The 24,780-nt window shown below is 45.4% G+C and overlaps 1 protein-coding gene across 3 annotated transcripts in view; it reads right to left on the reverse strand.

The window, feature by feature from the left end:
- Positions 1–24,780, reverse strand: part of PHLDB3 (pleckstrin homology like domain family B member 3) — a 38,934-nt gene that overhangs the window by 10,039 nt on the left and 4,115 nt on the right. For 2 of the 3 annotated variants that reach the window (XM_020812808.3, XM_020812807.3), the window contains 9 exons: positions 14,092–14,373; positions 12,435–12,575; positions 11,880–12,017; positions 7,811–7,939; positions 6,512–6,667; positions 3,758–3,868; positions 3,049–3,135; positions 1,929–2,027; positions 283–376 (listed from right to left, as the gene is read on the reverse strand). In XM_020812808.3, coding sequence (XP_020668467.3) covers positions 283–376; positions 1,929–2,027; positions 3,049–3,135; positions 3,758–3,868; positions 6,512–6,667; positions 7,811–7,939; positions 11,880–12,017; positions 12,435–12,575; positions 14,092–14,346 — 1,210 coding nt within the window. In that variant the 5' untranslated portion in view covers positions 14,347–14,373. The remainder of the gene's footprint in view (positions 1–282; positions 377–1,928; positions 2,028–3,048; positions 3,136–3,757; positions 3,869–6,511; positions 6,668–7,810; positions 7,940–11,879; positions 12,018–12,434; positions 12,576–14,091; positions 14,374–24,780) is intronic. The other variant, XM_020812811.3, reaches the window with a different exon arrangement.

A 24,780-nucleotide genomic window follows, 5' to 3' on the forward strand; every position in this document is an offset into this window, starting at 1 on the left:
GTTGTAACAATAATCTATAACAACGGTTCCCAACGTTGGGTCCCTGGATATTCTCAGACTATGACTCCCAAAGGTCCTGGCCAGCATAGCTAGTGGTAAAGGCTTCTGGGAGTTTGAGTCCAAGAACATCTGGAGACCCTGCCCTCTAGAATAATATGTCAACTTCTAAAACAGCGGCATATGCAACCAAAATCTGCTTTGTCTCTACAGATGGCATCATCATGCCATTACTCCCTTTTCTCCCTAACTCTTGTCCGTTTTCCTACCCCAACTCAGCCGTACCATGCATTGAGAGTGGGCGCTGGGCACTCCTGGGCGGAAGGCGATCCCCACGCCTACGGGGGAGGCTGGCGGTCCTCTGTAGCCCGATCGAACCCTGGACAGAGAGAGCAAGAGGGTGAGAAGGCGGTCCAGTTCTTCTATGCTACCCCTTCCTCTCTGTCCTTTGCAAAGTCTTTGTTCATGTTTCCAAAACATTCTGGGAATTACATCCATCCATTACAGGACATATACGCACGAAGGCCACGGTCCTGTTGCTCCCGCACCATGCAAGGAGGCCACTGCACAAGGAAGCCTACCTGGATCAGTCATGCTCCTCAGCTTCCTCAAGTGGGGCAGGTGATTGTGTGCCCACTTGCACAATGGAAGGAAAGCATCAACAGAGAAACTGCTGCACGACAATTTTTTATGTGTGTGTATGGTCGTGGTTTATTACCACCCTCTTCACAGTGCCTTTAAGGTAGATGCTTCCTGATCCTGAAACACAACTTGCTAAGTGTGCATTCCCCTATTGAGCAGAGACAACTCCCTGCCTCACATCGACGTTACACTTTTGTAAAGTATGTTGCATCTTACACCACCGTATCTGATTATAATGCTACATCAGTGGCCTCAGGCCTCCCTCTGGGGAGACCTTGAGGTCCCCGAGGATCTTATCAGGGTCCTCGGTGAGAAGAACAATTGCAGCCAACAATAATCCTTGCACAGCCGCTTGATTTCCCCCTACTAATCTTCTCCCAATAAACATAGCTTTATAAGACGGAAGCCAGGTCTTCTGGCTTCTCCTCTTGTCTCCTGGCCTGCTTCTTTGAGATGTGTGTTGGTTTCTCTCCCATCGCCAGGGTTCAGCTGGCTAAGTCATCAACATCTGCCCAGGAAATGGTGAAGAAGCCACCATCTTGTCCTGGGCCTTAGCTTGAGGAATATCTTGGACCAACCTTGCATAACAAGGGCTTATCTGTACCTCCCCCATTGCCCCTCAACGTTAGATATAAACTCCCAGAGAACTGTAAATGAGAGGATGCTACTATAAATAAAATGACAGAAGCAGCTGACTGAGAAGATACAATCACTGGTCACACAGGGCCCTCCTCCATTGTAACTACAGTGGTGCCTCGCTTGATGACGTTAATTCGTTCCAGCGAAATCGCTGTAGAGCAAAAACGTTGTCAAACAAAATTTTAAAAACCCATTGAAACGCATTAAAAATGGGTTAATGAGTTCCAATGGGCGAAATACCTAATCGTCCAGCGAAGATGCCTCCTAAAAACAGCGGGGAGCCATTTTGAGCAGCCGGTGGCCATTTTGAAAACCTGACGACCAGCTGTTTTGATCGTCGTAATGCGAAGAATCGGTTCCTGAAGCAGGGAACTGATCGTCGCAAAGCGAAAAAACCCATTAAAACATTGTTTTGCGATCGCAATTGCGTCGTGAAGCAGATTCGTTGTTATACGGGGTAATCGTTAAGCGGGGCACGACTTTACAAAGCTCAGAAGAAATGTCCTAGTGGTCCCTTGAACTATTCACAAGTAAGAATCCTTTGGAATATTAAAGAAGACCAGATTGGAGTAAGATCACATCTGCACACATAAAGAAGGAAGAGGAAGAGACACTGAAAAATCAAGACAAAGCTACAGGACAAGACGGACCTTGACAGAACTGCGGACGGAGAAGACACAGGAAGATGAGTCGGACTTGTCGGAGCCCAAAACAATAACTTTCTGATCCATCTTTTGGGTGAAAGTGAGCTGTAGGGAGACAGAGGCACATAAACATGGCAGCACAGCTGAAAGGATGTAAAGGAGGAAGGGTTTGGGTTGTGTTTTTTCCCTATTAGCATTATAACCATCTACCATCGTCTTAATTGACAAAACAAAATGAAGGTCAAGATAGACGTTAGAGTCTAAGAGAGGTCAGAGCAGGCTTTCCATCTGAGGATCAGCCAATCCACATAACAATGTATACAACTCTCTTCTTTCTGTCCCTAATTTCAGCCTCACACGTTGCTAAGTTGAAAATTAGTGACCAGTGACACTTGAGAGCCACCTATGTGAGCCTCGTGGCCAGGTGAGGATTTGAATCAGAGCCTCCTTAGTACTCATGCAACATTACTGCTCACCAGATCTTCCAGTTGCCACTTACTAATCCATTCTCTGCTACTCCTGCAAAACTACTAACATGTCCGCTGGAACCACGCATCCCAACATCGCCCGTCAGCACCCACACTTAATGAGGAACTCGAGGAGCGATCAGACAGCAAGAAAGGACAGTGTCCGATCACACTGGAAAGGTTTCGTTCACTGGGGTCCTTAAAGTGACCCTTCTATCCGTAGAGGAATTGCCCTCACCCAGCTCCAAATAGGAAGGAAGGAAGGAAGGAAGGAAGGAAGGAAGGAAGGAAGGAAGGAAGGAAGGAAGGAAGGAAGGAAGGAAGGAAGGAAGGAAGGAAGGAAGGAAGAAAGAAAGAAAGAAAGAAAGAAAGAAAGAAAGAAAGAAAGAAAGAAAGAAAGAAAGAAAGAAAGAAAGAAAGAAAGAAAGAAAGAAAGAAAGAAAGAAAGAGTACCCCGGCCACTGGACCAAAAACCTCCAGGTTAGACAGAGCAGGATTGTTTTGATTTGCAATCTCCCATGTGTGAAAACAGGTCACACTGAACCGTGCCATAAGTGGTCCAAAATGCAAGCTTTTACTCTGTCTAGTTGCAACTTTGGTCTGATTGGCAAAAAGACTGGGAAAGGGGTTGAAGGCAGGGAGTATCAGAGAATGTTTACCTGAGTAACACCTTGTTTATCTTCTGTGGGGCCCTCCCCACTCCTCTCCGGATATTCCTGGCCCGTATCCATGAAGCGACTTTTTTCCTACAGACAAGCAGCAAAACATCCTTTCTGGTTAGACAAATCCTTTCCTACATTGTTGTTTTCATTCATTCATTCATTCATTCATTCATTCATTCATTCATTCATGGATGCATGCATGCATGCCTGCACTCAATTTATATACTGTCCATCTAGCAAATTGCTATTCAGGGCAGTGTACTACAAATTAAACACACATTATACAGTAATACAGATAATAGGTGATCCCAGGCATAAATCACAACCCACAACAGGCAGCGGAACGATTTCTGGAACATGCTACAATGCTGCATTATTATTCTCCTCCTTCCTCCAGCGTCCAGGCTATTTGGGAAGATTCTCCCAAAAGGCTTCTCTGAATAGTTCTGTTTTAAGGAGCCTTTTAAAGATGCAAAGAGAGGGCCATCTGCCGTATGTCCTGTGGGAGAGAGTTCCACAGAGACAGCACGACTGCAGAGAGAGATCACCAGCAGCCAGTGCCAGGACGTTAACCAAGGAGGTAGAGATACAGGTGGCCATGGGGTCCAGGGTAATTGTAGAACATGGGAAAGCAGAACGGAAAAATTAGGGAGCCAGGATCTCCAGTGCTCTGCTGGTGGTTGGCAGGAAAATGGGCTCTGCTTACCGCGTTGAGATTCCGGACAGCCTCTCCTTTCTCCTGTGCAAAGCGCTGGCCCTCATCCACCATTTGCTCCTGAGTCAGCCGAGCCTGCCCTTCCAGCCTCTGCACTGTCCTCTGGATATGTGGAGAGAACTTAGTTACGAGAACCGCAAGATTTCAGGGCGAGATAAAAGAGTCGTCGCTCTTTTGCACAGGCAAAGCTTAAAAGGAACAAGTGATGTTACCTGCAGCGAACAGAGCTTAGAGCAGCTTCTTTCTTGGACTACCGTTCCCATACTACCCTTATCAGGATGGGTTGGGGATTCTGGGAGTTGTAGTCTTTTTTAAAAAAACTTTTCCCAGCTCTGCTAATGAATTGTGGTTTAGGATTTTTGCTTTTGTAGCCAAGTCACATTTCAAAAGTAAGATAATGAGTGGGAATAGAGTTACTCTGGAGGGCATGTGAAGGCTATTCTAGCATCCCTTTGATTGGAATTTTTCCCACTGTATACTGAAAAAGACCCAAGCAATTTGGATAGTCTTAACATGATGAGTTGCTTTTCTTCCCAACATTAGAATGAGTAAGGGAAATGAATGATTTTCCAAATACAGTAATGAGTGACAGTAACAAATTACTTTTAAAAACATAACTATTGTTGTAAATCTCCCAGAACAGTGGGAGACAGACAGACAGACAGACAGACAGACAGACAGACAGACAGACAGACAGACAGGCTGGCAGGCTGGCAGGCAGGCAGGCAGGCAGGCAGGCAGGCAGGCAGGCAGGCAGGCAGGCAGGCAGAAAGATAGACAGACAGACAGACAGATAGATAGATAGATAGATAGATAGATAGATAGATAGATAGATAGATAGATAGATAGATAGATAGATAGATAGATAGATAGATAGATAGATAGATAGATAGATAGATAGATAGATAGATAGATAGATAGATAGATAGATGATTTACAACTTCAGTGCATTCATCTTGTCCTGGAAGCGCCTCTTGACTCTCTCAATCAAATGGAAATTAAAACACAAACACAACAACAGTGCACACGCCCCTAGGATGATCAACCACCTTTTTGAAATATTTAGCTCATGAGTCACCTGCTCTGAAGGCAATTTACCTTCTCAATGTGTCTATTACCCGAAAGCTTAATATTACAGCTTTGAAAAAGTTTTTTTTTAAGGCAAAAGAAGAAATTAACTCTGATTCAATGCTTATTTTATTGAAAGGGAAAATGATCTTTAGAATTATCTCCCTCCATTGCTTATTCTAGTCAAAACCTGGGATCAAAATGTAACTAGAAAGAAAGAAAGAAAGAAAGAAAGAGAGAGAGAGAGAGAGAGAGAGAGAGAGAAAGAAAGAAAGAAAGAAAGAAAGAAAGAAAGAGAGAGAGAAAGAGAGAGAAAAAGAAAGAAAGAAAGAGAGAGAGAGAGAGAGAGAAAGAGAGAGAAAAAGAAAGAAAGAAAGAAAGAAAGAAAGAAAGAAAGAAAGAAAGAAAGAAAGAAAGAAAGAAAGAAAGAAAGAAAGAAAGAAAGAAAGAAAGAAAGAAAGAAAGAAAGAAAGAAAGAAAGAAAGAAACTAGGAAACTTCAGTGCTTTCCAGGTCTAGAAAGGGGGGGGGAGTCAACATCCTGAAGAAAACACTCATAACACATGACCGTATTTTGCCCATGGGGGGCAACTGAGGCCCAGGCTGTCAGCCATCCCATTCCAACCTGACTCTGGCCAATATAGGTGGCGGGAGGAGGAGGAGAGACTCACTGTGTGTGCCATGGGTTTGCACCTCTTTTCTTGCCCATAGTACGATCTATGATTGGTTCCTGGGCCTTCTGCCCTGCCAACCACAGGGCGCACTGACCTACCATAGCTAGAAAAAAAATGTTTGTAAGGCATCCTCCAAAGCAGTGTTTTCCAACCAGGGGGTTGTGAAAACACTCCCCCAAAGGGTTTTCTGGGGAGTCAGAGATCACCTCGTTTGTGCTGGATCCCTTGTTAAATGATTTCTTCCTTGCCCTTTCAGAGCCCGATATTCAAGTGAGCGTGCCCGTGTATGTAAGAGGAACAGGCTCCTTGGTGGAGAAAGAAGCCTCCGCTTTCTGAGAAGGGATGACTTGACCTCCATTAAAAATGCCTCTTTTTTAGGCAAAAGTGATCATAATAACTCGGCTATTATTAAAAGGGGGCCGTGACTCGAAAAAGGTTGGGAACCACCTCTGGAGGCAAAGACCGCAGACAGTTCTTGGGGCTGAGCTTCAGAGTCCGGGTCTGGATGCAAAGTCTGCCGTTGCGGGTTCAAAACAGCCTCCTCCGACAAGCACGCGGCAAAACAAACCTGCCAGTTTCAGGTCAACGAGCAAAGCCAAAGCCACCCAACCTGTGCAACGTGAGCGCAGCAAGCCCTGGCATGCATTCAGAAATAGCAACCAGACGGACTTTTAAAAATATGCCCGAGTTGCTATACCTGTGAAACAGGCAGGAGAACAGCCGATCAAACCACTGGAGCAGAGCCGGGAAAGGCGGCTTTTTCCTTTTCAATGACAACTCCTAGAATCATCATCATCATCATCATCTTAGAACCCTGTGGATCATCGAGTCCAGATCCTATCAAGGAGGCACAGTGCGGAATTGAACTCCCAACCTCTGGCTCTACAGTCAGAGACCTAAACCACTGAGCTATCCATGTTGGTGGGGGGATTCTGGGAACTGTAGTCCCAGAAAAAGCTACTTTTCCAAACTCTGGAGTAGGCACAAAAGCAGAGTCTGCTCACCTTCCTCTGATTTATACTGTTCTGCAGCTGGGCGATTTCTTCCGCCAGCGCCCGGCAAGCCGCTTCCTTCTCCTCCTCCAGTCGGCTCTCCCGCTCAAGTTGCTGAAACTCTAGATCTTCATAGCATCTCAAAGCTCCTTCTAGCATCTCAGATGTCTGGGAAGAAACCATCGGGGTTGACTATGGAACTGACCTAGCGCCGTACCACCTGAGACGTGTCTAATTTTTTGAAGCTAAGCAGGGTTGGACTTGGTTTAAACTTGGAAGAACCATTCACCGGGGAATTTGAGAATTTGGAAGAACCATCACCAGGTAAGGGCAAAACTCAACCCTGCCCTCAACTCTGCAGGGTTGCTGCTAGGTGGAACTGGGAACGGACTGATGGTCTGGCTGACAAATTTCCTCACTTGTTTTTCCATTATCCTATAACGAGTGGCTTCTAGGCTTCTAAGACAGCAAATCCTGCTGGCGAGAGCTTTCCATTAGATTTCCCCTCTTAAAAAGATAACCAAGTCTAAGCTTCTTGGCTCAGATGTTTAGATTGTGTCTAAAGCAGGTTGTAAAGTACAAACATTCCTACTGAATATCTCTTGCAACTTTGGAGAAGCAGAGAGTCACCCACATTAAAAAGGGAGCAGGGGTTCTGTATCTTTTAATTAATTCTTAATTATTGTGTAGAGCTGACTTTAGCACACGTCGCTCGTCACAAGCACGTCGTCCACCGAAATTCCAACTTCCACATGACTATGTAAAAGTAGAGAAGCTTCATTCTCTGTTTCATGTGGCCACCCCAAAGATGCCATGTATTTAGAGGCTTCCACACGCCCACCTCTCCAGACCGATCGCTATTATCCTAAAAACTTGACCAAAATCCATCTGCCCAGTCCTTCATTTGCTATTTTTAAAAAAGGGAGTTTTCCACCTGAAGGAAACCACGCGACTGTTTCTCCCAAACCTGCGGGCTAAAATGGCTGAGTTCCAAAGCCGTAGGAAATGTCAGCTTGTCAAAACTAAAACCTATGAATGGTCCTGTCGGTTAGGGTTTGTTTCGGGGAATTGTAGCACACAAAAATGGAACATTTCCCATCTCTTGATTTTTAGCACCGTCTATGGTTTGAGCACAGATCAGGCTTTTTACAAATATATATTTTGGGGGTGCTACCATTCCTAGAACCTCCACAGCCCAGCATAGTCATGCTGGCAGGTGAATTTTTGGGCAAGCGAGGCCAAAGAGATGCTTTTCCCCAACCTCCAGGATGGATCCCTTTTTCTGGGCAGGTCCCCTTGCTCTGGACTCACCTCCTGTAGCTGGCTCTGCATGCGCTCCCGCATGGATTCCGGCTGGTTGTCGAGGTGTATCTGTGTTTCAGCATGTTGACGCTGCAGCTCCTCCACCTTGCGACGTTCTTGTTGCAGCCGCGCCTTCTCCTGCCAGAAGAATAGCGTCGCTACCTTTCCACAGGCAATAAATAAATAGTCAGGTGTTCTGGGATTGGACACTCCTTTGATCAGCGTGGCGATAACACTACGTGTGAGGCCTCGTTCTCAGCAATGAGGCAACAACGTTCCTGGTTGACCAAGGCATCCGTATGGGTGAAGGAGAGAGACGTCGATTGCTCCATCCTTCTGCCATCGGTTGGCTTATTTCTAATTAGGTTTAATGAGCTATCGTGAGCTTCATGAAGGCCATTAGCCCATGTTTCCATGCTAAAGGAAGGGCTCTTACAGCGACTAAAAATGTACTGGGTGAATCGGTGCTTGGACTTCACCAGCTTGTCCTGAAAGTGAGAGCTGCCAATGGTGGCCCTCAATTAATTTTCCAGTCAGAGTGACAACTAAATCCAGTGTCATCACTGCCACCTAGTGACGTAACTATATAATGACATTATCCACTAGGAGGAAACTCTTTCTTGCTGGTGGCCTCCACGGTCAGGCTTCTACCACCTATTCACATTCTTCCTTCAGCAGTACTGGTTGTTGACCATGGGTGCCTATGTCAGCTCAATCCACATTCTGAAACAAAGATACTTTTTCTAAACTACCAGCCATGGCATGACCGGGCTGTGGAGACAGATCTCCACCCCACCTGCACGCACTCCACCCACTCACCCCACACAGACACACACAGAGCCCGCCACCTGCTCGCGCAGGTGCCCCGCCCACTCATGAACATGCCCCATCCTTCTGTGAGCACACCCCGCCCTTCGTGCATGCACGCAAGCATGCTCCACCCCTCCATGAGCATGGCCCACCTTTTTGTGCATGCACATACTATTGTTCCACCCCTTCATGCATGCACGCTCGTGCGCTCCACCTCTCTGTGAGCATGCCCTACCTCACCCCATGAGTGTAGGGGAGTGCCCCCCCAACCAGTCCACGACTCAGAAAAGGTCAGGGACCACTGCTTGAGGCAACATATCCACTGACTGATTCCCCTAAAAAGTAATTTCTAAGCTTTGCTTCAGATTTTACAAAACGGAGACTGTGCTTCACTAGAAGGTAAGATGGACCTATAAGAAAAAACACAGGGCTCCTAAACACCTCTAGTAATTGTACAATAAAGGGGATTTCAGCAGGTTCAGCTTACATGGGGACCAAATTATGGACATTCCCTCATCTATACAAATAAGCTGACAGGAAAAAAACTGATTCATTTCAAATGTGTTGCTGGAGGAGAGCTTTATAGACACCTCGGACTGCCAGAAAGACAAACCAGTGGATCCTAGATCAAATCAAGTCTGAACTATCTCTGGAGGCAAAAAAAGGTTGAAGCTGTCCTTTTTTTTGGGCACATCCTGAGAAGGCAGGATTGTCTGGAAAAGACCATCATGCTGGAAAAGGTGGAAGGTAGCAGGAAAAGAGGAAGTCCGAATACAAGATGGATTAACTTCCCTAAAGGAAGCTGCAAACTGGGGTTTACAAGTGCAGAGCAGGGCTGCTGAGGACATTCTGGAGATGGCTTATCTATTGGGATCGCCATAAGTCAGGGGAAACATGACAGCACAGAACAATAATAACAAGAGTAAGACAAATACTAATAGTATACAGGCATCCTTGCTTCTTTTTTTTAGTGTGTCTCTCCAAGAGAAAAGCAAAGGCTTTCCATACACAAAGTCCCCAGTTCTATCCCTAAATTCTCAAGCTGAACAGGAACCATGTTGCGAGGAGTGGGAAAAAAAATCGTATAAACCTGGGGAGCTGCCCCTAGTAAGAATCAATATTACGCTGCAATTTGAAGGAGCAGTTGAGCTGGTAGGATACAGACAGCAGTCATGCAAAACGTAGTCCGGGGCTCCTGAACCTTTAATGATTGTGTGAAAGAAGAACATTCAGCCAGAGCTTACATGGCCCGTTATACCTGATGACATGTCTGCTTACTGGTATCAAAGGTTCCTTTCTATGTGGCCACGGTATTGTGTGGATTCTGCCATCCTATGGGTTTGCCACTAGGTGGCACTAGATTCAGTTGTCCACTTCTGAAGACACTTTATGTGAATGGTTCGTCTGGAATTTTAATCCTGCAATCACCCTCCAACGCTCATGGTCTTTCTCAGAGGTTCCTGAAGGCATTAACTTCTATTCAGAAACCTCCCACGCCTTCCTACAGTTGCTCCAATCTGTTATTGCACCAGTGAAAAAGATGTTGTTGAAAAAGAACAGACGGAATGCAGTCATGGCCAAAATTTTTGGCACCCTTGCCTAGTGAAATGACGGTACCTGCAATGCAGAGCTCAGAGGGACTTGGGAGGTCCCGAGAGCGGTGTTTAAGAAGGGAAGCAAAATTGGGGATGCAAATGGACCAGGAAAAGAGAAAAACACCTCCAGTGTAGGAGAAACAACCACTCCATCCAGTTGGATGACACTACTACGAGGTCAATAAGGAAACTTAGAGGCCATGCATTGATTTGAAATAACTTGCTGAATCGACAGGGATGTTTAATTTATAGGAAGGGCCACAGCTGCCAAGGGCGGAAATGAGATAAGACCAGCCACAACACAAAAAAAGGGAGATTAATGAGACAGATGCAAAGTTGGGGGGGGGGCTTTGGGGTAGAGATGGGCACATACTGAGAAAACAGTGTTCGTAATGGTCCATGGTTCATTGCTATTCACGAACTACGAATCACAAACTTTCACAAACTCTCCGACAAAATGGACAGTTTTGTGGGTTTGTGCGATTCAGGACTTCAAGGCGCTGTAGAACGGCCCCTGAATGATTTAGAGATGCCAAACTTGCACAGAGGGTCTTCAGCTCTATTTTGCCCCGATCCAGGTTTTGTGAAGATTGCATTCGAGAGGTCTGAGTTATAGCTTCCACCCCCCACCCACCCACCCCCAATCAGGTTCCCCAGGAAAGTGTTCTTCAGCACTTTAGTGCTTTGGGGGGACTATAATTTGGACACCTCAAATTCAATTTTTGCCAAACTTGGAGGAGTTGGGGGGGGAGAATCAACCCAAGTGTCAGTCCAAGTTTGGTAAAGATTGGCTTTGGGACGTCCAAGATATGAATCACCAACATCAATGATAGTTTGATGTAGAGATGGGCACGAATTTTGGGTTGGGAGTTTGTACTGGTTCATATGTGTGGCATCACAGGTGCTGTGTGTTCCCTCTACAACCATCACCCCCACTCGGTCAATGACCCACTCACCAGTTGGAGTGCCCTTCTCTCCTCCTCTTCAGCTGTTCAACCAATCCCTGGCAGGAGCATGAGGTTGCCTGCCCCGCCTCCTCGTCTGAGTGGGCGATCAGCCAAGGAGGCGGGGCAGGGAAGCCTGCGCTCCTGCTGGAGACTGGCTGAAATGTCAAAGAGAAAAGAGCATGCGCCAGCTGGTGAGTGGAGGATCCAGCCAGGGAGGTGGGGAAAAGGAGCGCATGGCATCTATGGTGCTGAACATATGAACAGGCACGAACCTCCAAACCAAGATTCATGCCCATCTCTAGTTTAGTGTTTTGTATCATTCCTGGCATGCATTTCCCCCAAACCACCCTAAAACAAACTGCAAAATGACTCAATTCATGGGAGTGGTTTGTTTGTTTGTTTGTTTATTCATTTATTCATTTATTCATTTATTTATTCATTCATTCATTCATTTATTTATTTGCTTCATGGTTCATCTTGCGCCTGTCTCTACTTTGGGAGTCATTGAGGATTCTTGGATGATTTTTTTTAATTAAGTCCCTCTCCTTTATTTATTTATCTAAGTCCAGGTAAACTAACACTACTGCACAGATCCCAACTTTCATCTCAACTTGATCAAAATATTGCAGCCACAAATGCATCGGGAGGAAGCTGGCACAGAGTCTGGAAAAAAATGGGAAATCCTGGGGAAGATGCTCGTAAGAGTGGCAGACGGCAGCACCTTACCTTTTCCCGCTCCGCCTGACACCTGCGCTCCGTCTCCGCAAGTCGCCTCTGCAGCTCCAGCAGCTGCTCCTCTTCCCGCTTCATTTCCTGCCTCTCTTCCTTCAGCTCTCCTTCCAGCAAAGCTCCTTCCAGGTCCATCTAGCAGAGATTTGATCCATGTTAAAAGAATGGTACAGTTCCAAAAATGTCCCAGCAGGAGCGTAGATGTTTATAGGGTTGACACACCTCTGAGTCACCACTAGAGGGCAGAGGTTCAAACACGGGAAATGGAAAACGGGGAATAGAAGGACTCAAGGGTCGAGTCTTCCCAAATCCTTGGGTTCAACACCTAGACAACACACCCTATCTTGTGGAGAGCACCCTGAGGTTCCCTGTTCCGCAGAACCAGTCGATCCAGTTCTCTGACGCACCTGTGACTTGCCTCAGTCCTTCCCCACCTTGTCCGGGGTGTGGTGCCTCCGCCATACCGGTTTTACAGGTGACAACTGTTGTCTAGCAGACAGCCCCCTTCTTCGCTACGACCGCAGGGAGATGGCAGGGAAGGCCACGGCGTACCTCTATATTCAGCTCCTTCTTCTGGTGGTGCAGCTCCTTGATCCGATTTTCAAGGACCGAAATCTTGCTCAGCGTGAGAGGTTGCTGCTGATTTTCTGCCTTTGAAGGACATCCGTTCCTTCCTGCACACGGACTCTCATGCTGAGAAAGGAAGGTGAAATACTGAGAAGCTGTAAGGATGCAGAAGGTTTTGCCCTTACATAGGGATCCTGTATTACAGTTCTGGCAGGCGTGTGAACAATATGATAGGAGGGAGCAAACTGGTGCCCTCCTTCCTGATGCTTTGGGTTCTAATTCCCACCATCCTTGAGTAGCCACATTTTTTTAAAGGGTGGACACTCCTTTACTTGAAAGTCTGCTAGACCCAGGGTCCCCAACCCCCGGTCTGCGGCCCGGTACCGGGCTGTAGCCTTGGCAGGACTGGGCCATGGAGACAAATCTCCCCCTGCACGCATGCCCCCCATGCATGCACATACACTCCCTTACATACATGCATGGATGCACACACACCCTGCTCAAGAACGCACGGATGCACACATGCCCCCATGCATGCACAGATGACCCACACGCATGCATGCACAGATGGGTGCCATTCCCACACATGCATGCCCCCCCACATGCTAAACTGGTCCACGGTTTGGAAAAGGCTGGGGACCCCTGTGCTATAGAACCAAGAAGAAGGATTTGGGTGTTTTTTCCCCCTTTTTCTTGTATTTTTCCTGTATTTTTCTAGGCCACCAGTCACGGTTGACCTGATCTATTTTCTTTCCTCAGGCCAGAGCTTAAAGAAGTTACTTTTTTGGCCTACGCAGCTCTCAGAATCCTCCAGTCTTCCCAACCACTGGAGTTTCATTTCCTAAGTGCCCTGAACATCTCACGGTCACACCTCCTGCAGTTTGCAAATTCGCTCTATTTGTTTTGTGCGACTGGCCTGCTGATACAAACACAGGTTTTGTTTCCAAGTCTGTTTGCTCAGTCATGAAGATCTGCCCGAATCTCGTCTCTGAAACACTAACGGAGTTCCAGCTTCTAACCATGTACTACCCGTAACATACAGTTTGGCCCCAAGAGAAATAGTATATTTAAACTGAAGCTCCTGGCTCAGTGTTTCCAGAAGAAGCCAAGATTGGAGAACCAAGAACAAACTCTGGTTTGCAATCCTGGTTTGTAAGAGGCACAAAAAGGAAGGAATCCTTGTTTAGGTAACTTGGTAAACTCGATGGCTAGTCATGCAGCACAACCGTATGTGTGCACAACAGGAGAGTTAGGGGAGAGCAAAACCCTGAACAACAGAAACACAAGGTAAACAAACTGGCCGGGTCATCTTTTATGCAACACGGCGTGCACAATTATAACCTTGTGCATAATTTATGCAACGGCTTGTTAAGGCCAGAAATTCCACCAATAGGATAGTAGCCAATATTTGACTCAGAGCAAAGGCAGCTTTTGTGGGAGTGGGGATGAAATGTGCAACCCCCCCCAAAAAAAAAACACACGAAAACCACAGCTGTTGAAAGTCATGCCACCTGGAAATAGCCTTGACATGTCCATAAATAGGAAAACCAACAGCCTCGGAATTGCCTTGACATCTAATTCTGGGGTGATCTGGGAAAGGGTGCTAGAGGTGGGGGTTGAGTGTGATCTTCAGAAGACTTACCCCATGCTGAGCACTCTCCGTGCTGCTGGCCTCATCCTCTTCTGTACAGCGGCTGGAGTTCCCCCCTGGACTGGAACCTCTCCCGGAAGAAAGGGAGTCGCCTTCGGTGCTGGTCTGGGTAAGGCATCCGTCCCGCTCTGTGCTCCGATGACCCTTTGATGCCTCTTCCAGGTGATCCTTCTCCAAGGGAGCTGGGCACGGGCAGAGCTCCGACTGGCTCAGCACCCCCATGCCGTCTGCGTTCTGGAGCACCATGGCTCAACGCCACATCATCCCTGCCTCCTGAATTCAGAAATCAAGAAGGGACGGCCCTGTCGTTAGTGCATAAAAGCGTTAAGAAGAACGTCTTTCTGTGGAGTCAAAGCAAAGGACTGCCTGGATAGCCTTGCAAATTGCCGGAGCTTCGTTTACAACCTCGTATGTCATCTGTGGTTTGTGTGCCTGGGAGGGAGTTTTATGGACTCGGGCGATTGTCTGTCTATCTAGCACTAATCAAGTCTTCCTTATAGCCCCGACTTTCTGTGAGTGTTTCTTTCCCTCTGTTTAGTCAGTTGGTGGCAGCAGTTTGTTTGCTGTTGATCTGTTTGGTTGGTTGCTAAGTATGTGTGCAGTAAATACTGTAAAGCAGCATACACAAGTCTGTAATTTCAAGCAACTGTAAGTATACACACACACACACACACAAAGTCGGTAATTTCAAGAAACTGTAAGTATATATATATTCTTTCTACTGCATACACAGTGGTGCCCCGCATGACAACGATAATCCGTCCCATTGAAATTGCTATTTAGCGAAATCGTCGTCATGCATGGAATGCATTGAAACCCGGTTTGATGCGTTCCAATGGGGGAAATACCTCATCATCCAGCAAAGATTGCCCACAGGGAAGCCATTTTGCGAGCGCCGATCAGCTGTAAAAATGGCTGCCCTGCAAAGCATGGGTCCGGAAAACACAGGGGAGCCATTTTGCGAAGCCGACGATCAGCGGGAAAAATCGTTGTCTTGCGAACAAACGGTTCGCGAAGCACAGACCTAATCGACGTCCAGCGAAAATCCCCCATTGGAATGACTCTTTTGCGAATCGCTATAGCGTTCGCAAAAAGTCATCGTTATGTGGATTTCTCATTTAGCGGGGTTATCATCTTGCGAGGTACCACTGTATCAGAGTGAGTTACAGCGTCTTTAAGTGTCAGTGAATGAGAAAGGAGTGGAGTCTGGGGAACCTCTAGCTATTCTCCTCTGTGGATCTCTGTACTTCTGTGGCGTGGCAAAAGAGAAAGAATTTTACCAAAATTCAAAACTCTGCAGCACAAATAACCCACCAAAATTACTCACTTGTATTAAAAAAAAACCTAGTTTTTCTGAAACACTAATAAGTAAGATGGCGTTGAAGAACTACATCATCCAATAAGGGGATAACAATTTGCATACAATCTGCATCTACCAAATTAAAGGTAGAGATATATATTTAAAATTAATTAGTGTCATTGAACAGAAATACAGCACATCTCAACATAGTGAAAGAGGCTGAGATTCAGAAGACCTGCCTGTCCTGGAGCTAATAGTAAGTACAGGCTACTTCAAAGCCGTTGCTTTCTCTTATATTCTTTCAGATCTTAAACCATTCTTTAGTTACACAGATCTTTATGTACAACACCCACATCCTGCGTTCCCAACACTGAGCGAAAGGCAGCCCACACGGCTCTCATCCTCCCTACTTTATGTTCACAACAACACGGTGAGGTAGGCCAGGCTGAAGAAGTATGACCGGTTTACTGTGTAACTTCTATGTCCCAACCGTGTTCTGAACCCTGTTGCGCCCAACCAAAACTGTAACTACTACACCCCACTGCCTCTCCTTTTCTGCACCACCCATCTTTAACTAGCGCAAGCTCAAGGAAGCTGGGAGTTGTATTCTGATATAACTGGGGCTGCCCGTTTCTTTAAAAAGAGGACTGCCCTCCATCAGACTTTCAAATAGAGAATGACCCCCTGTAAAGCAGGATTCATGGCCACCCTTCCCGAAAAACACCTTGTTTTTCTATGCCAATCACAAAGGAAATAAAGCACCTTTTTTTTGGCTATATTTTTCATCTTTGTTATAAATTCTGAGTTGTTTGTTTTTTTAAAAAGTTATCCACTTCCTTGTTCTCTCCGGAACACCAATATTTTGATACATAAGCAGAGAAAACAGGAAGACCTATAACCGTTTGAAACATGTCTCCCCAATGCCATCATCCTTCCATCACATTAAATTAGAAGACCAACCCGTCCTGTCAGTGGCAACTCATTATCAAAAACTAAGGTCAAGCCCTTTGGAATTTCATTTCCTGAATTCAAGGCACCACGTTGCGCTAATTTTGGCAGTCGTGGTGTGTGTGTGTTTTTTCAAGATAAACTGGCAAAAAAATAATAATTCCACCTCGTTTTCTGAGCAGAAACACCCTCTGAACACACAAACATTTCAGGGAAAGGGGGGGGGAAGAAAGAGATGAAAACAGATGTGCAAATTAGACAAACACACAACAAGTCCCTCCAGTTTTCGGGTGCAAACTGGAACCAGCAGCTACGAAAGGATGAGCCGTGTACAAAAGCCGCACCACTGAGTATGATCCATGCAAAAACCAGATTCCCTGAGTTTGTTAGTGCGACTTGTCTGTTGTTGTTTTCTTCCGCCTGGGCACACACAGACTGGTGTGGGAGTGTGGAATCAGTTGAAGAATTTCAACAGGCCGAATCTGATTTTTTTTCAGGACAATAAAAACCAAGAAACCCCTTGAATATAAAGGCCTTTGCCTTTTTCATCACCTGAGGTGAAAAAAAATGGCTACCAGGCCAGTTAACACATGAGCCCTGTGGAAGGCAGGTAAGCCTCTGAGGTAACATGGAAACCAGTCCCTTTTTTCTTTTAAATCTTAGATGGTGAGGAATCAGTTGCTTCTTCAAGACAACAGAGTGTTGTTATTTTTCAGTTATCTTTATTTGCCTGAGGCACTGGTCCCCAACCTTGGGCCTCCAGATGTTATTGAACTACAACTCCCCGAAATCCTAACCAGTAGAGGTGGTGGTGAAGGCTTCTGGGAGTTGTAGTCCAAGAACATCTTGATCCATCTTAATTATATTATTATTGCAGATTTTAATTGTTGCTTTTAAATCTGTTGTGCAATATATTGTGAGCCGCCCTGAGCAGACTCCTGTCTAGAAGGTCAGGATAAAACTCCAATAAAAAATAAATAAAAATAAAACATCTGGAGGCCCAAGGTTGGGGTTCACTGCCCTAAGGTATATCTACACTACACTTGTTCTAAAAACTATTCTCTGTCCACGGGAACCTCTGGAAACTACAGAACATTTTCCGAAAACTTCAGGAAGAACAACCTTCAGAACATGGCAAAAAAATCTGAAAAACCCACAACAAACATTACATCCCGGCCGCGAAAGCCTTCGCGAATACAGTCTATGGACAGTTCATCCCCTATGATTTCAAAAATTGCAGTTGTCCAAGTAGATTCCCAACTGTTGACAACATATTATTGGTTAGAGATGGGGCTTTTCCAAATGAGCAATGGACTTCTTGACATTTTCATCAGTGCAGGGCACAACTATATTGTAAGGTAAAGAAACACAGAAGACGTTAAGGAGCTCTCAACAACAAGGGTAGCTCAATCATAGCAGGAAAAGAGGCAGACCCAATATGAGATGGATTAAGTCCATAAAAGAAGTCACAGCCTTGAGTTTACAAGAGGCAAATAACAGCAGTTGAGTTACGGAGCAGATGCTTTTCTACCTGGATGATCTCAAGCATCCTTATTTGAAAGGACCAAGTGGCAAAAGGATGGGAAGGTCTTTTCTCCGCCTGACACACTGTAGAATCATGCCCAGGTGAGATGTAGACCACAACTGGGCAAATGGGATCCTGTATATATATTTTTGAACTGCCACTCCTGTAAAATCTCCTAGCAAGCCATGCCACTTAAGGCTTTTGGGAGTTGTCAGTTAAAGTACTCCCACTTGCCCACCTGGCATAGACCAAAAATAGGGAACTTGGTGCTTCCTAGTTCCACTAAGCCATACTCAGTTTCAAATACAGTGATGCCTCGCTTGACGACATTAATTCATTCCAGCGAAATCACTGTAGAGTGAAAATGTCGTCAAGCGAAATTAAAAAACCCATTGAAACTCATTGAAAACCGTTCAGTGTGTTCCAATGGGCTGAATACCTGCTTGTCCAGTGAAGATCCTCCATATGGTGGCCTTTTTCGGTGCCTGTATAGCGAGGAATCTGTCCTAGAAAACAGCGGGGGGCCATTTTCTTAGCCAGTGGCCATTTTGAAACCCGACGATCAGCTGTTTGCTGATCGTCATAAAGCGAAAAATCGGTTCCCGAAACAGGGAACCGATCGGCGTTAAGCAAAAAAAAACCCAATCTAAACATCGTTTTGCAATTGCTTTTGCAATCGCAAAAACCTCAATGTTAACCAGATTCGTTGTTAAACGGGGTAATCGTCCAGTGGGGCACGGCTGTAAATTATTTGAGCCCACATTCTATTGATGGGTTAAAAGAAAAAGAAGAAGGATGGAAGGCTGAGTGAACCTCAAGCCAGCTACCTGGGATGGAATCCGGGTCCCGAGCAGAGTTTTGGCTGCAGTACTGCAGTTTAACCTTTGTGCCATGAGGCTAAGGTCAAAAGCCAATGTGTGGGGTCAAAAACACCAGCAGAACTTAGCTTAATAAATAAGCTTTGCAAAGGACATTTTGACTTTGGCCTGGGGAATAAACTGCTCAAAAGCTAGCAAACTGCCAAATGATGCCGAAGCGGGCACTGCCAGCCGGGCAATAGCAGAGGGCTGGACTGATAAAGGGAAGGATTGAGACTCAAAGCTGTTGTGGATAAGATAAGGCGATATAGATGGGTAAATAAAGTGGTCTGGTACGAAGCAGCAAAGTAATGCTCAGTATGCAGATTGCTGGAAGTCTGATGTAACTGCTAACCTAGCAATGACAGGAAGAGCACTTTAAATGTCTGATATAAGAATCAAGGATCTGTCACTTCAGCAGCTCGAGTACATCTTCTTTATTATCTCTCCCCAGCTTCTCTCCACTTGAGATGCTTTCGCATTTGACAGAAATAACAGCAAGGTCAGTCTTTTCCACACAACTGGGTAAAATGCCAGCAAAGGAACTCAGGAACACTGGCCGAGGATCAGCTGAAGCCTGTTTTATTCCGTCTCCATTTTGATATGGAATACAGCTCTGCTTTGTAGGCCCGGAAGCTGTTGCAGGCAACTAAGCTCTGCTTTGCATGCCGGAACAATGTGACCTGGGGCTACCTCCTGAGCAGGCATGCATAGCGCTAAGCTGAGATCTGTGGGCTTGGTGGGGAAGGACGAAATTACAGCTGCCTGCTTTGCTTTGGCTTCTTTGGGCCATGTTGTTCGCATTGCCCACTGCTGAAACGTGCCCGCTGCCCAACCCTTTCCAAACTGGAACTCGGATCTTGAGCCAATAAAGTTTCCTGACCCCGGACTCTAGCCACAGTATATGTGTGAGCAGGGCAACAAATTTACAACCTGTTCTTCATCTGCGACAGAACCATCACTCAAGTTCACACATTAATCCAAATCAGGATTCCCTGTGTGTTTGTGTGTGTTTTACATGGAAGAAGCTCTTTTTTTGCTGGAATTCTCAGTGTGGCATTATGGATAGAGTGACGGACTAGGACTCTCAAGACCAGGGTTCAAATCCCCACTTGGTCACGGAAACTCACTGGAAGAGTGGAACTGGGGAAATCACTCCTTAAATATAACACCTACTTTGAAAGCCCTATTAGAGTTGCTATAAGACCGCTCTGATTTGCCAGCACAGAACAAACATCCAGCTTTTTGATTAAATCCACAAGCTACAGATTGCCCTGGGAAAAGAAAAAAATCTCCCTTGTACCCATGGAGCAGACCCCTGAAAACAATGAGTGTTCATTTCCCCAAGACTAACAAGTCCTAATGGGACGCGGTGGCGCTGCGGGTTAAACCACAGAAGCCTCTGTGCTGCAAGGTTGGAAGACCAGCCGTTGTAAGTTTGAATCCATGCGATGGAGTGAGCTCCCGTTGCTTGTCCCAGCTCCTTGTCAACCCAGCCACTCGAAAGCATGTAAAATGTGAGTAGATAAAAAGGTACCACCTCGGTGGGAAGGTAACCATGTTCCGTGTCTAGTCGCACTGGCCACGTGACCACGGAAACTGTCTACAGACAAGACGCTGGCTCTACGGCTTGAAGACGGGGATGAGCACTGCCCCCTAGAGTCGAACACGACTGGACAACAATTGTCAATTGTTTACCTTTACCTAACAAGTCCTATTAATTTCAGCCAGTCTACTCTAGTGGACAGAACGATGTATTAGGACTCTGGAGTAGAGATGGTTAGCTCTTCGGCTGAACAGGCATTTGGTGCTTCCTAGTTCCATCTCTTCCAGCGGACGCCCATTCAGAGTTAGCACCTGGAGGAGGCGAGGCAGGGAGCACTGCTTCTGAGTGGGCACTTGCCAGAGGAGAAGCACCGAACGCCCGTTCAGCCAAAGAACGAACCAGCACAAACCATCCGTTTGTGCCATCTCTACTCAGGAGCTGTTATGTGATGGCCATCAAGAGGCGTCCAGTCTATGGCGACCTTAATAGAGTTTTCAATGTGAGATATATGAAGAGTGGTTTTATCAGTGGCACTCACTCACTCTCACACACACACACACACACGAATTTCCATTCTGAGCAGAAATTTGAACTCAGGACTCCTGAGTCTTAGTCTGACATTCTATATACTACGTCACACTGGCTCCCCACTATTCAGGAGACCTGGGTTCACACCCTGCTCAACCACTGAAACTCACGAGGAACTGTACACCTGAAACCACACCTGGAACATGTTAGGTACCTTGAAAATGTTGTCAGGATTGCCGTAAGTTGGAAGTGATCTGATGGCACATAACAACAGCTGCAAATCTGCCCTAACCCATTTGTTCTGCCTGTTCCTCGGGTTCGTTATGGCTCATTTCAGTGCTCGGTCAGCAATCAGGGAGAGGAGCAGATGGCGTGCATATGTAAGCTTGCATGGGACAGATCTAAAGCAAATCTCTCCACCTCCAGGAATGAATCTCTGGTGTAGCTTTTACGCAACCATCCTCGCCAGCACCTTTTCTCCTGTAAGAAAGGTGTGTCATCCCACATCTCTTCATCCATCAGCTTGCTCACTCAGTACCTCACCCAGAAAAAAAAAATTAGGGCTGCCTGCCTCATTGGATCCTGTTTTTCCAGAGAGAGGAAACAGATACAAAAACAGATAGAAAGAAGCTGAGACTTGGCATGGATTAAAAACAAACAGTAATCTGGGAGTCACAGCTAGAAAAGAACAGAAAATAAAATAAAATAATAAGAATAGGAATAATCTTAGATCATCAAGTCCAGCTCCTGTGAAGGAGGCACAGTGGGGAATCGAACTCCCAACCCTGCCAGATACCTAACAGAAGAGAAGAGAAGAGAAGAGAAGAGAAGAGAAGAGAAGAGAAGAGAAGAGGGGGAAATACACTTTCAAAAGCTAAAAAATGTAAAGATTTGCATATACACGTGCATGGAAATGTACCTATAAATACTGCATTTTTAATATATATATATATTAAAATTACACACACAAACACACACACACATGATATTTTTACCCTCTATTTGCCTTAAAAAGGATCCTAGACAGCTTACATCATTAAAGATATATATTAAAAGTTAAAACAATAAGTTATTAGAATATTTTAAAAGAAAGTAAACAAACATAAAAAAGTACTAGGGGGGAAAAAAGAACTACCAAACCACATTTTTAAAGTAACAAAAGTTGGCAAAAATTAATGAAATACAATATTTCTCATCATAGTTAGAGCTTGTAAACTCAAAAGACGAAGGCAAAAGGAGGACATCTCTGGAATTCCCGGATTCTTTGGACTATGACGGTGCCGGCTGGAAGTTCTGGGCGTTAAAGTCACAAATAAAATCTGGAAAACCAACATCTCCCATCTGAGCAGATGGATCTCATGATGTAAGAGCATGCTGCCCATTGGGGAAAGGGCAGTCATGTGTCCTGTTTTACAGAAGCCTGTTCTCTATTTACAGCAACTGTCAGGATCCTGTCCCCTTTTGCTCCACATCCTTTGTTTGAACAGCTGCCCACATCTGGCTTAAAAACAGAGTAATAGGGTTGCACCTACACGATTAACCCCATGGGCTTAAAGGACTGAACAGGCCGATAGGTCATTTGCTCTTACAGTAGTATGGATGATTATATTGCTTTCTGCATTTGCATCTATGCCATATATCAGCATATTCATTTTTATGCAAACTTGTTTCCCCTTTTGACCTTTTTTAAAAACAGATGTGCCTCCCCTTCTTGGTACCAGGTAAGCGATGGTTGCTCTACCTCAGTGGGACATTATTTGAGAACCACAAACAGCTGCCTTTTAATTCTGTGATGGAGAGATGGGAGGCATAAATGCTGAAAATAAATGTTGAATAATTGAGTAACTTGGGGATTCATATATATATTTTAGTAGAGATGACGCAACTTATCAAGAATGCCAAATGCAGGTTGCCTACATTGACAACAGATTGAATTAGATCAGAGCTTCTGGAAAATGAATTGCTTGAATAGGAGCAAGGGGGAAGATGAGAAGAAGAAGAAAAAATCCACAGCATCGGGCAGGAGACAATTTCTGAGAGCTACTACATGGCTTTTGAGGTTCCTCTGTACAATGTCTGCATGCCAAAAGCATGCGGCCTTTCATTGAAGAAAACAAAAGGAAAATCTTCTATAGGGCATTATTTGATCTGTGGTGATAGCTCAGTTTTTACAAGGTACTTATTTTCTCCTCACTTTGTCAGATGTCGCTCCTCAAGCAAGTTTGCAGCAGAGTAAGCATCATAAATAGGACAAAAAGCAGTCTTAAGAACCTGCACAACGACATTATTGGACAGAAAAAGCCTCAAGAAAAGCACAAATCAGTCACACCTGTCTAAGAGAAGCTGAATGGGTGGCTTCTCCAAGCACGAGTTCTCTTGAGAAGCATTTGATGCAGCCAGTTGTCAAAACCCCGATGAGATATTTTTTTTTGGAAAGAGGAGAAAAAAACCTTTGCTTTCCTTTCTGAAATTCTTGAAGGAACAAGCGCTGGGGATTCCCAGAGGGACAGAACTCACAGCATCAATGGTTCCGTAGCAGAGAAAGCTCTAGATCTCAGTAGATTGATGCCAAAGACTCTACAAACATCTTGGCTTTGTAAGAAGTCTCATTGCAACACAAGGAGGATGATTTTTCAAGAAGAGAAAGTCACAGCGTTGCAAAGGGAAGAATTGGCCCTTTATTCTCATCCCTACCAACAACACCCCATTCCCCCACCCAGTTATAATTATGTTTTTCCAAAGCTTCTAGAACAGGGGGTCCCAACCTTGGGTTCCCAGAAGCCTTCACTACCAGCTGTGGTGGCCACGATTTCTAGAAGACTCAGGGTTGAGAACCACTGCTGTAGAAGGAGAAGACGACAAGTAGAGACTACAAGAAACCAGTGATTCGAGATAAGAGACTTTCAGAGGAGAAAACCTTTTAGCTCTCGAGCAGAGGTAGAGATTTTACATGCCAGAGGAAAATAAGGCAGAGGGATGAGCCAAGAGGTCAGACAGGAAACACATGCACACACCATTCTTGTAAGCGACATTAGGCTTGCGGGCCAGAGCCTCTGAATCCTTGCCCCCATGTGAAAATCTACAGAGATTCATATGAAGAAAGAAATCCCAAGGAATTCTCTTGGATGTCTGACTTCCCTCCCCAAACACACTTACCGTATTTTTCCATGTATAAGACAATACTTTTGTCTAAAATCTTTAGACTAAAAATTGAGGGTCGTCTTGTACACTGAAATAAGCTGAGGAGAGAACAAAAACAAGTGGAGGGGAAAGCAGGGATCAAAGCGATCCTGCAATCCTGCAGCACTTTGATCCCTTTCCCCTTACACTTGCTAAGCCCCACTTAGATTTCTTAATTTTGGATTAGAAAAATGGGGGCGTCTTATTACACGGAAAAAGTATGGTACATCTTGTCATCAGTTTATCCTGCAGTGAGCATTTTAACCTTGCTACGAATCTTTGGCCCATTGCCTTTCACAAAAATCTGAAACCCATCATCTCAACTCAAATATATTTTGCCATATCTGAGCACTTAAGCAAGGATGAAGTCTCAAGTAGCGGGACTCGCTGTTAAGTCGGACTTATATTGTGTCAGTGACTCAACTCAGTTTCCACCCCCCCATGATTCAGGCTCTACTCGTGAGCTGGAATCCACGACCCACCCCTCCTTTTTTCCTGGGGGGGGGGAAGCTTGTTTTTAATAGGGACTCGGACTTGGGGTTAATACTCAGTTGTTGTTGTTTAGTCGTTAAGTCATTTCCGACTCTTCGTAACCAATGGACCAGAGCACACCAGGCCCTCCTGTCTTCCACTGCCTCCCGGAGTTGGGTCAAAAGTAAGACTCAGTCATTAATACCAAAGACTCAGACTCAGTACTTGGACTTAAAGACTTGACAACATCCCTGGTACAAAGTATTAATCAGGCGGCTTGTTTCACTTCCTATCCTCATTGTCACCTTGCACAAGAAATCATGGT

The sequence above is a fragment of the Pogona vitticeps genome, chromosome 9 (genome assembly GCF_051106095.1).
Source record: "Pogona vitticeps strain Pit_001003342236 chromosome 9, PviZW2.1, whole genome shotgun sequence".
Classification (NCBI taxonomy): domain Eukaryota; kingdom Metazoa; phylum Chordata; class Lepidosauria; order Squamata; family Agamidae; genus Pogona; species Pogona vitticeps.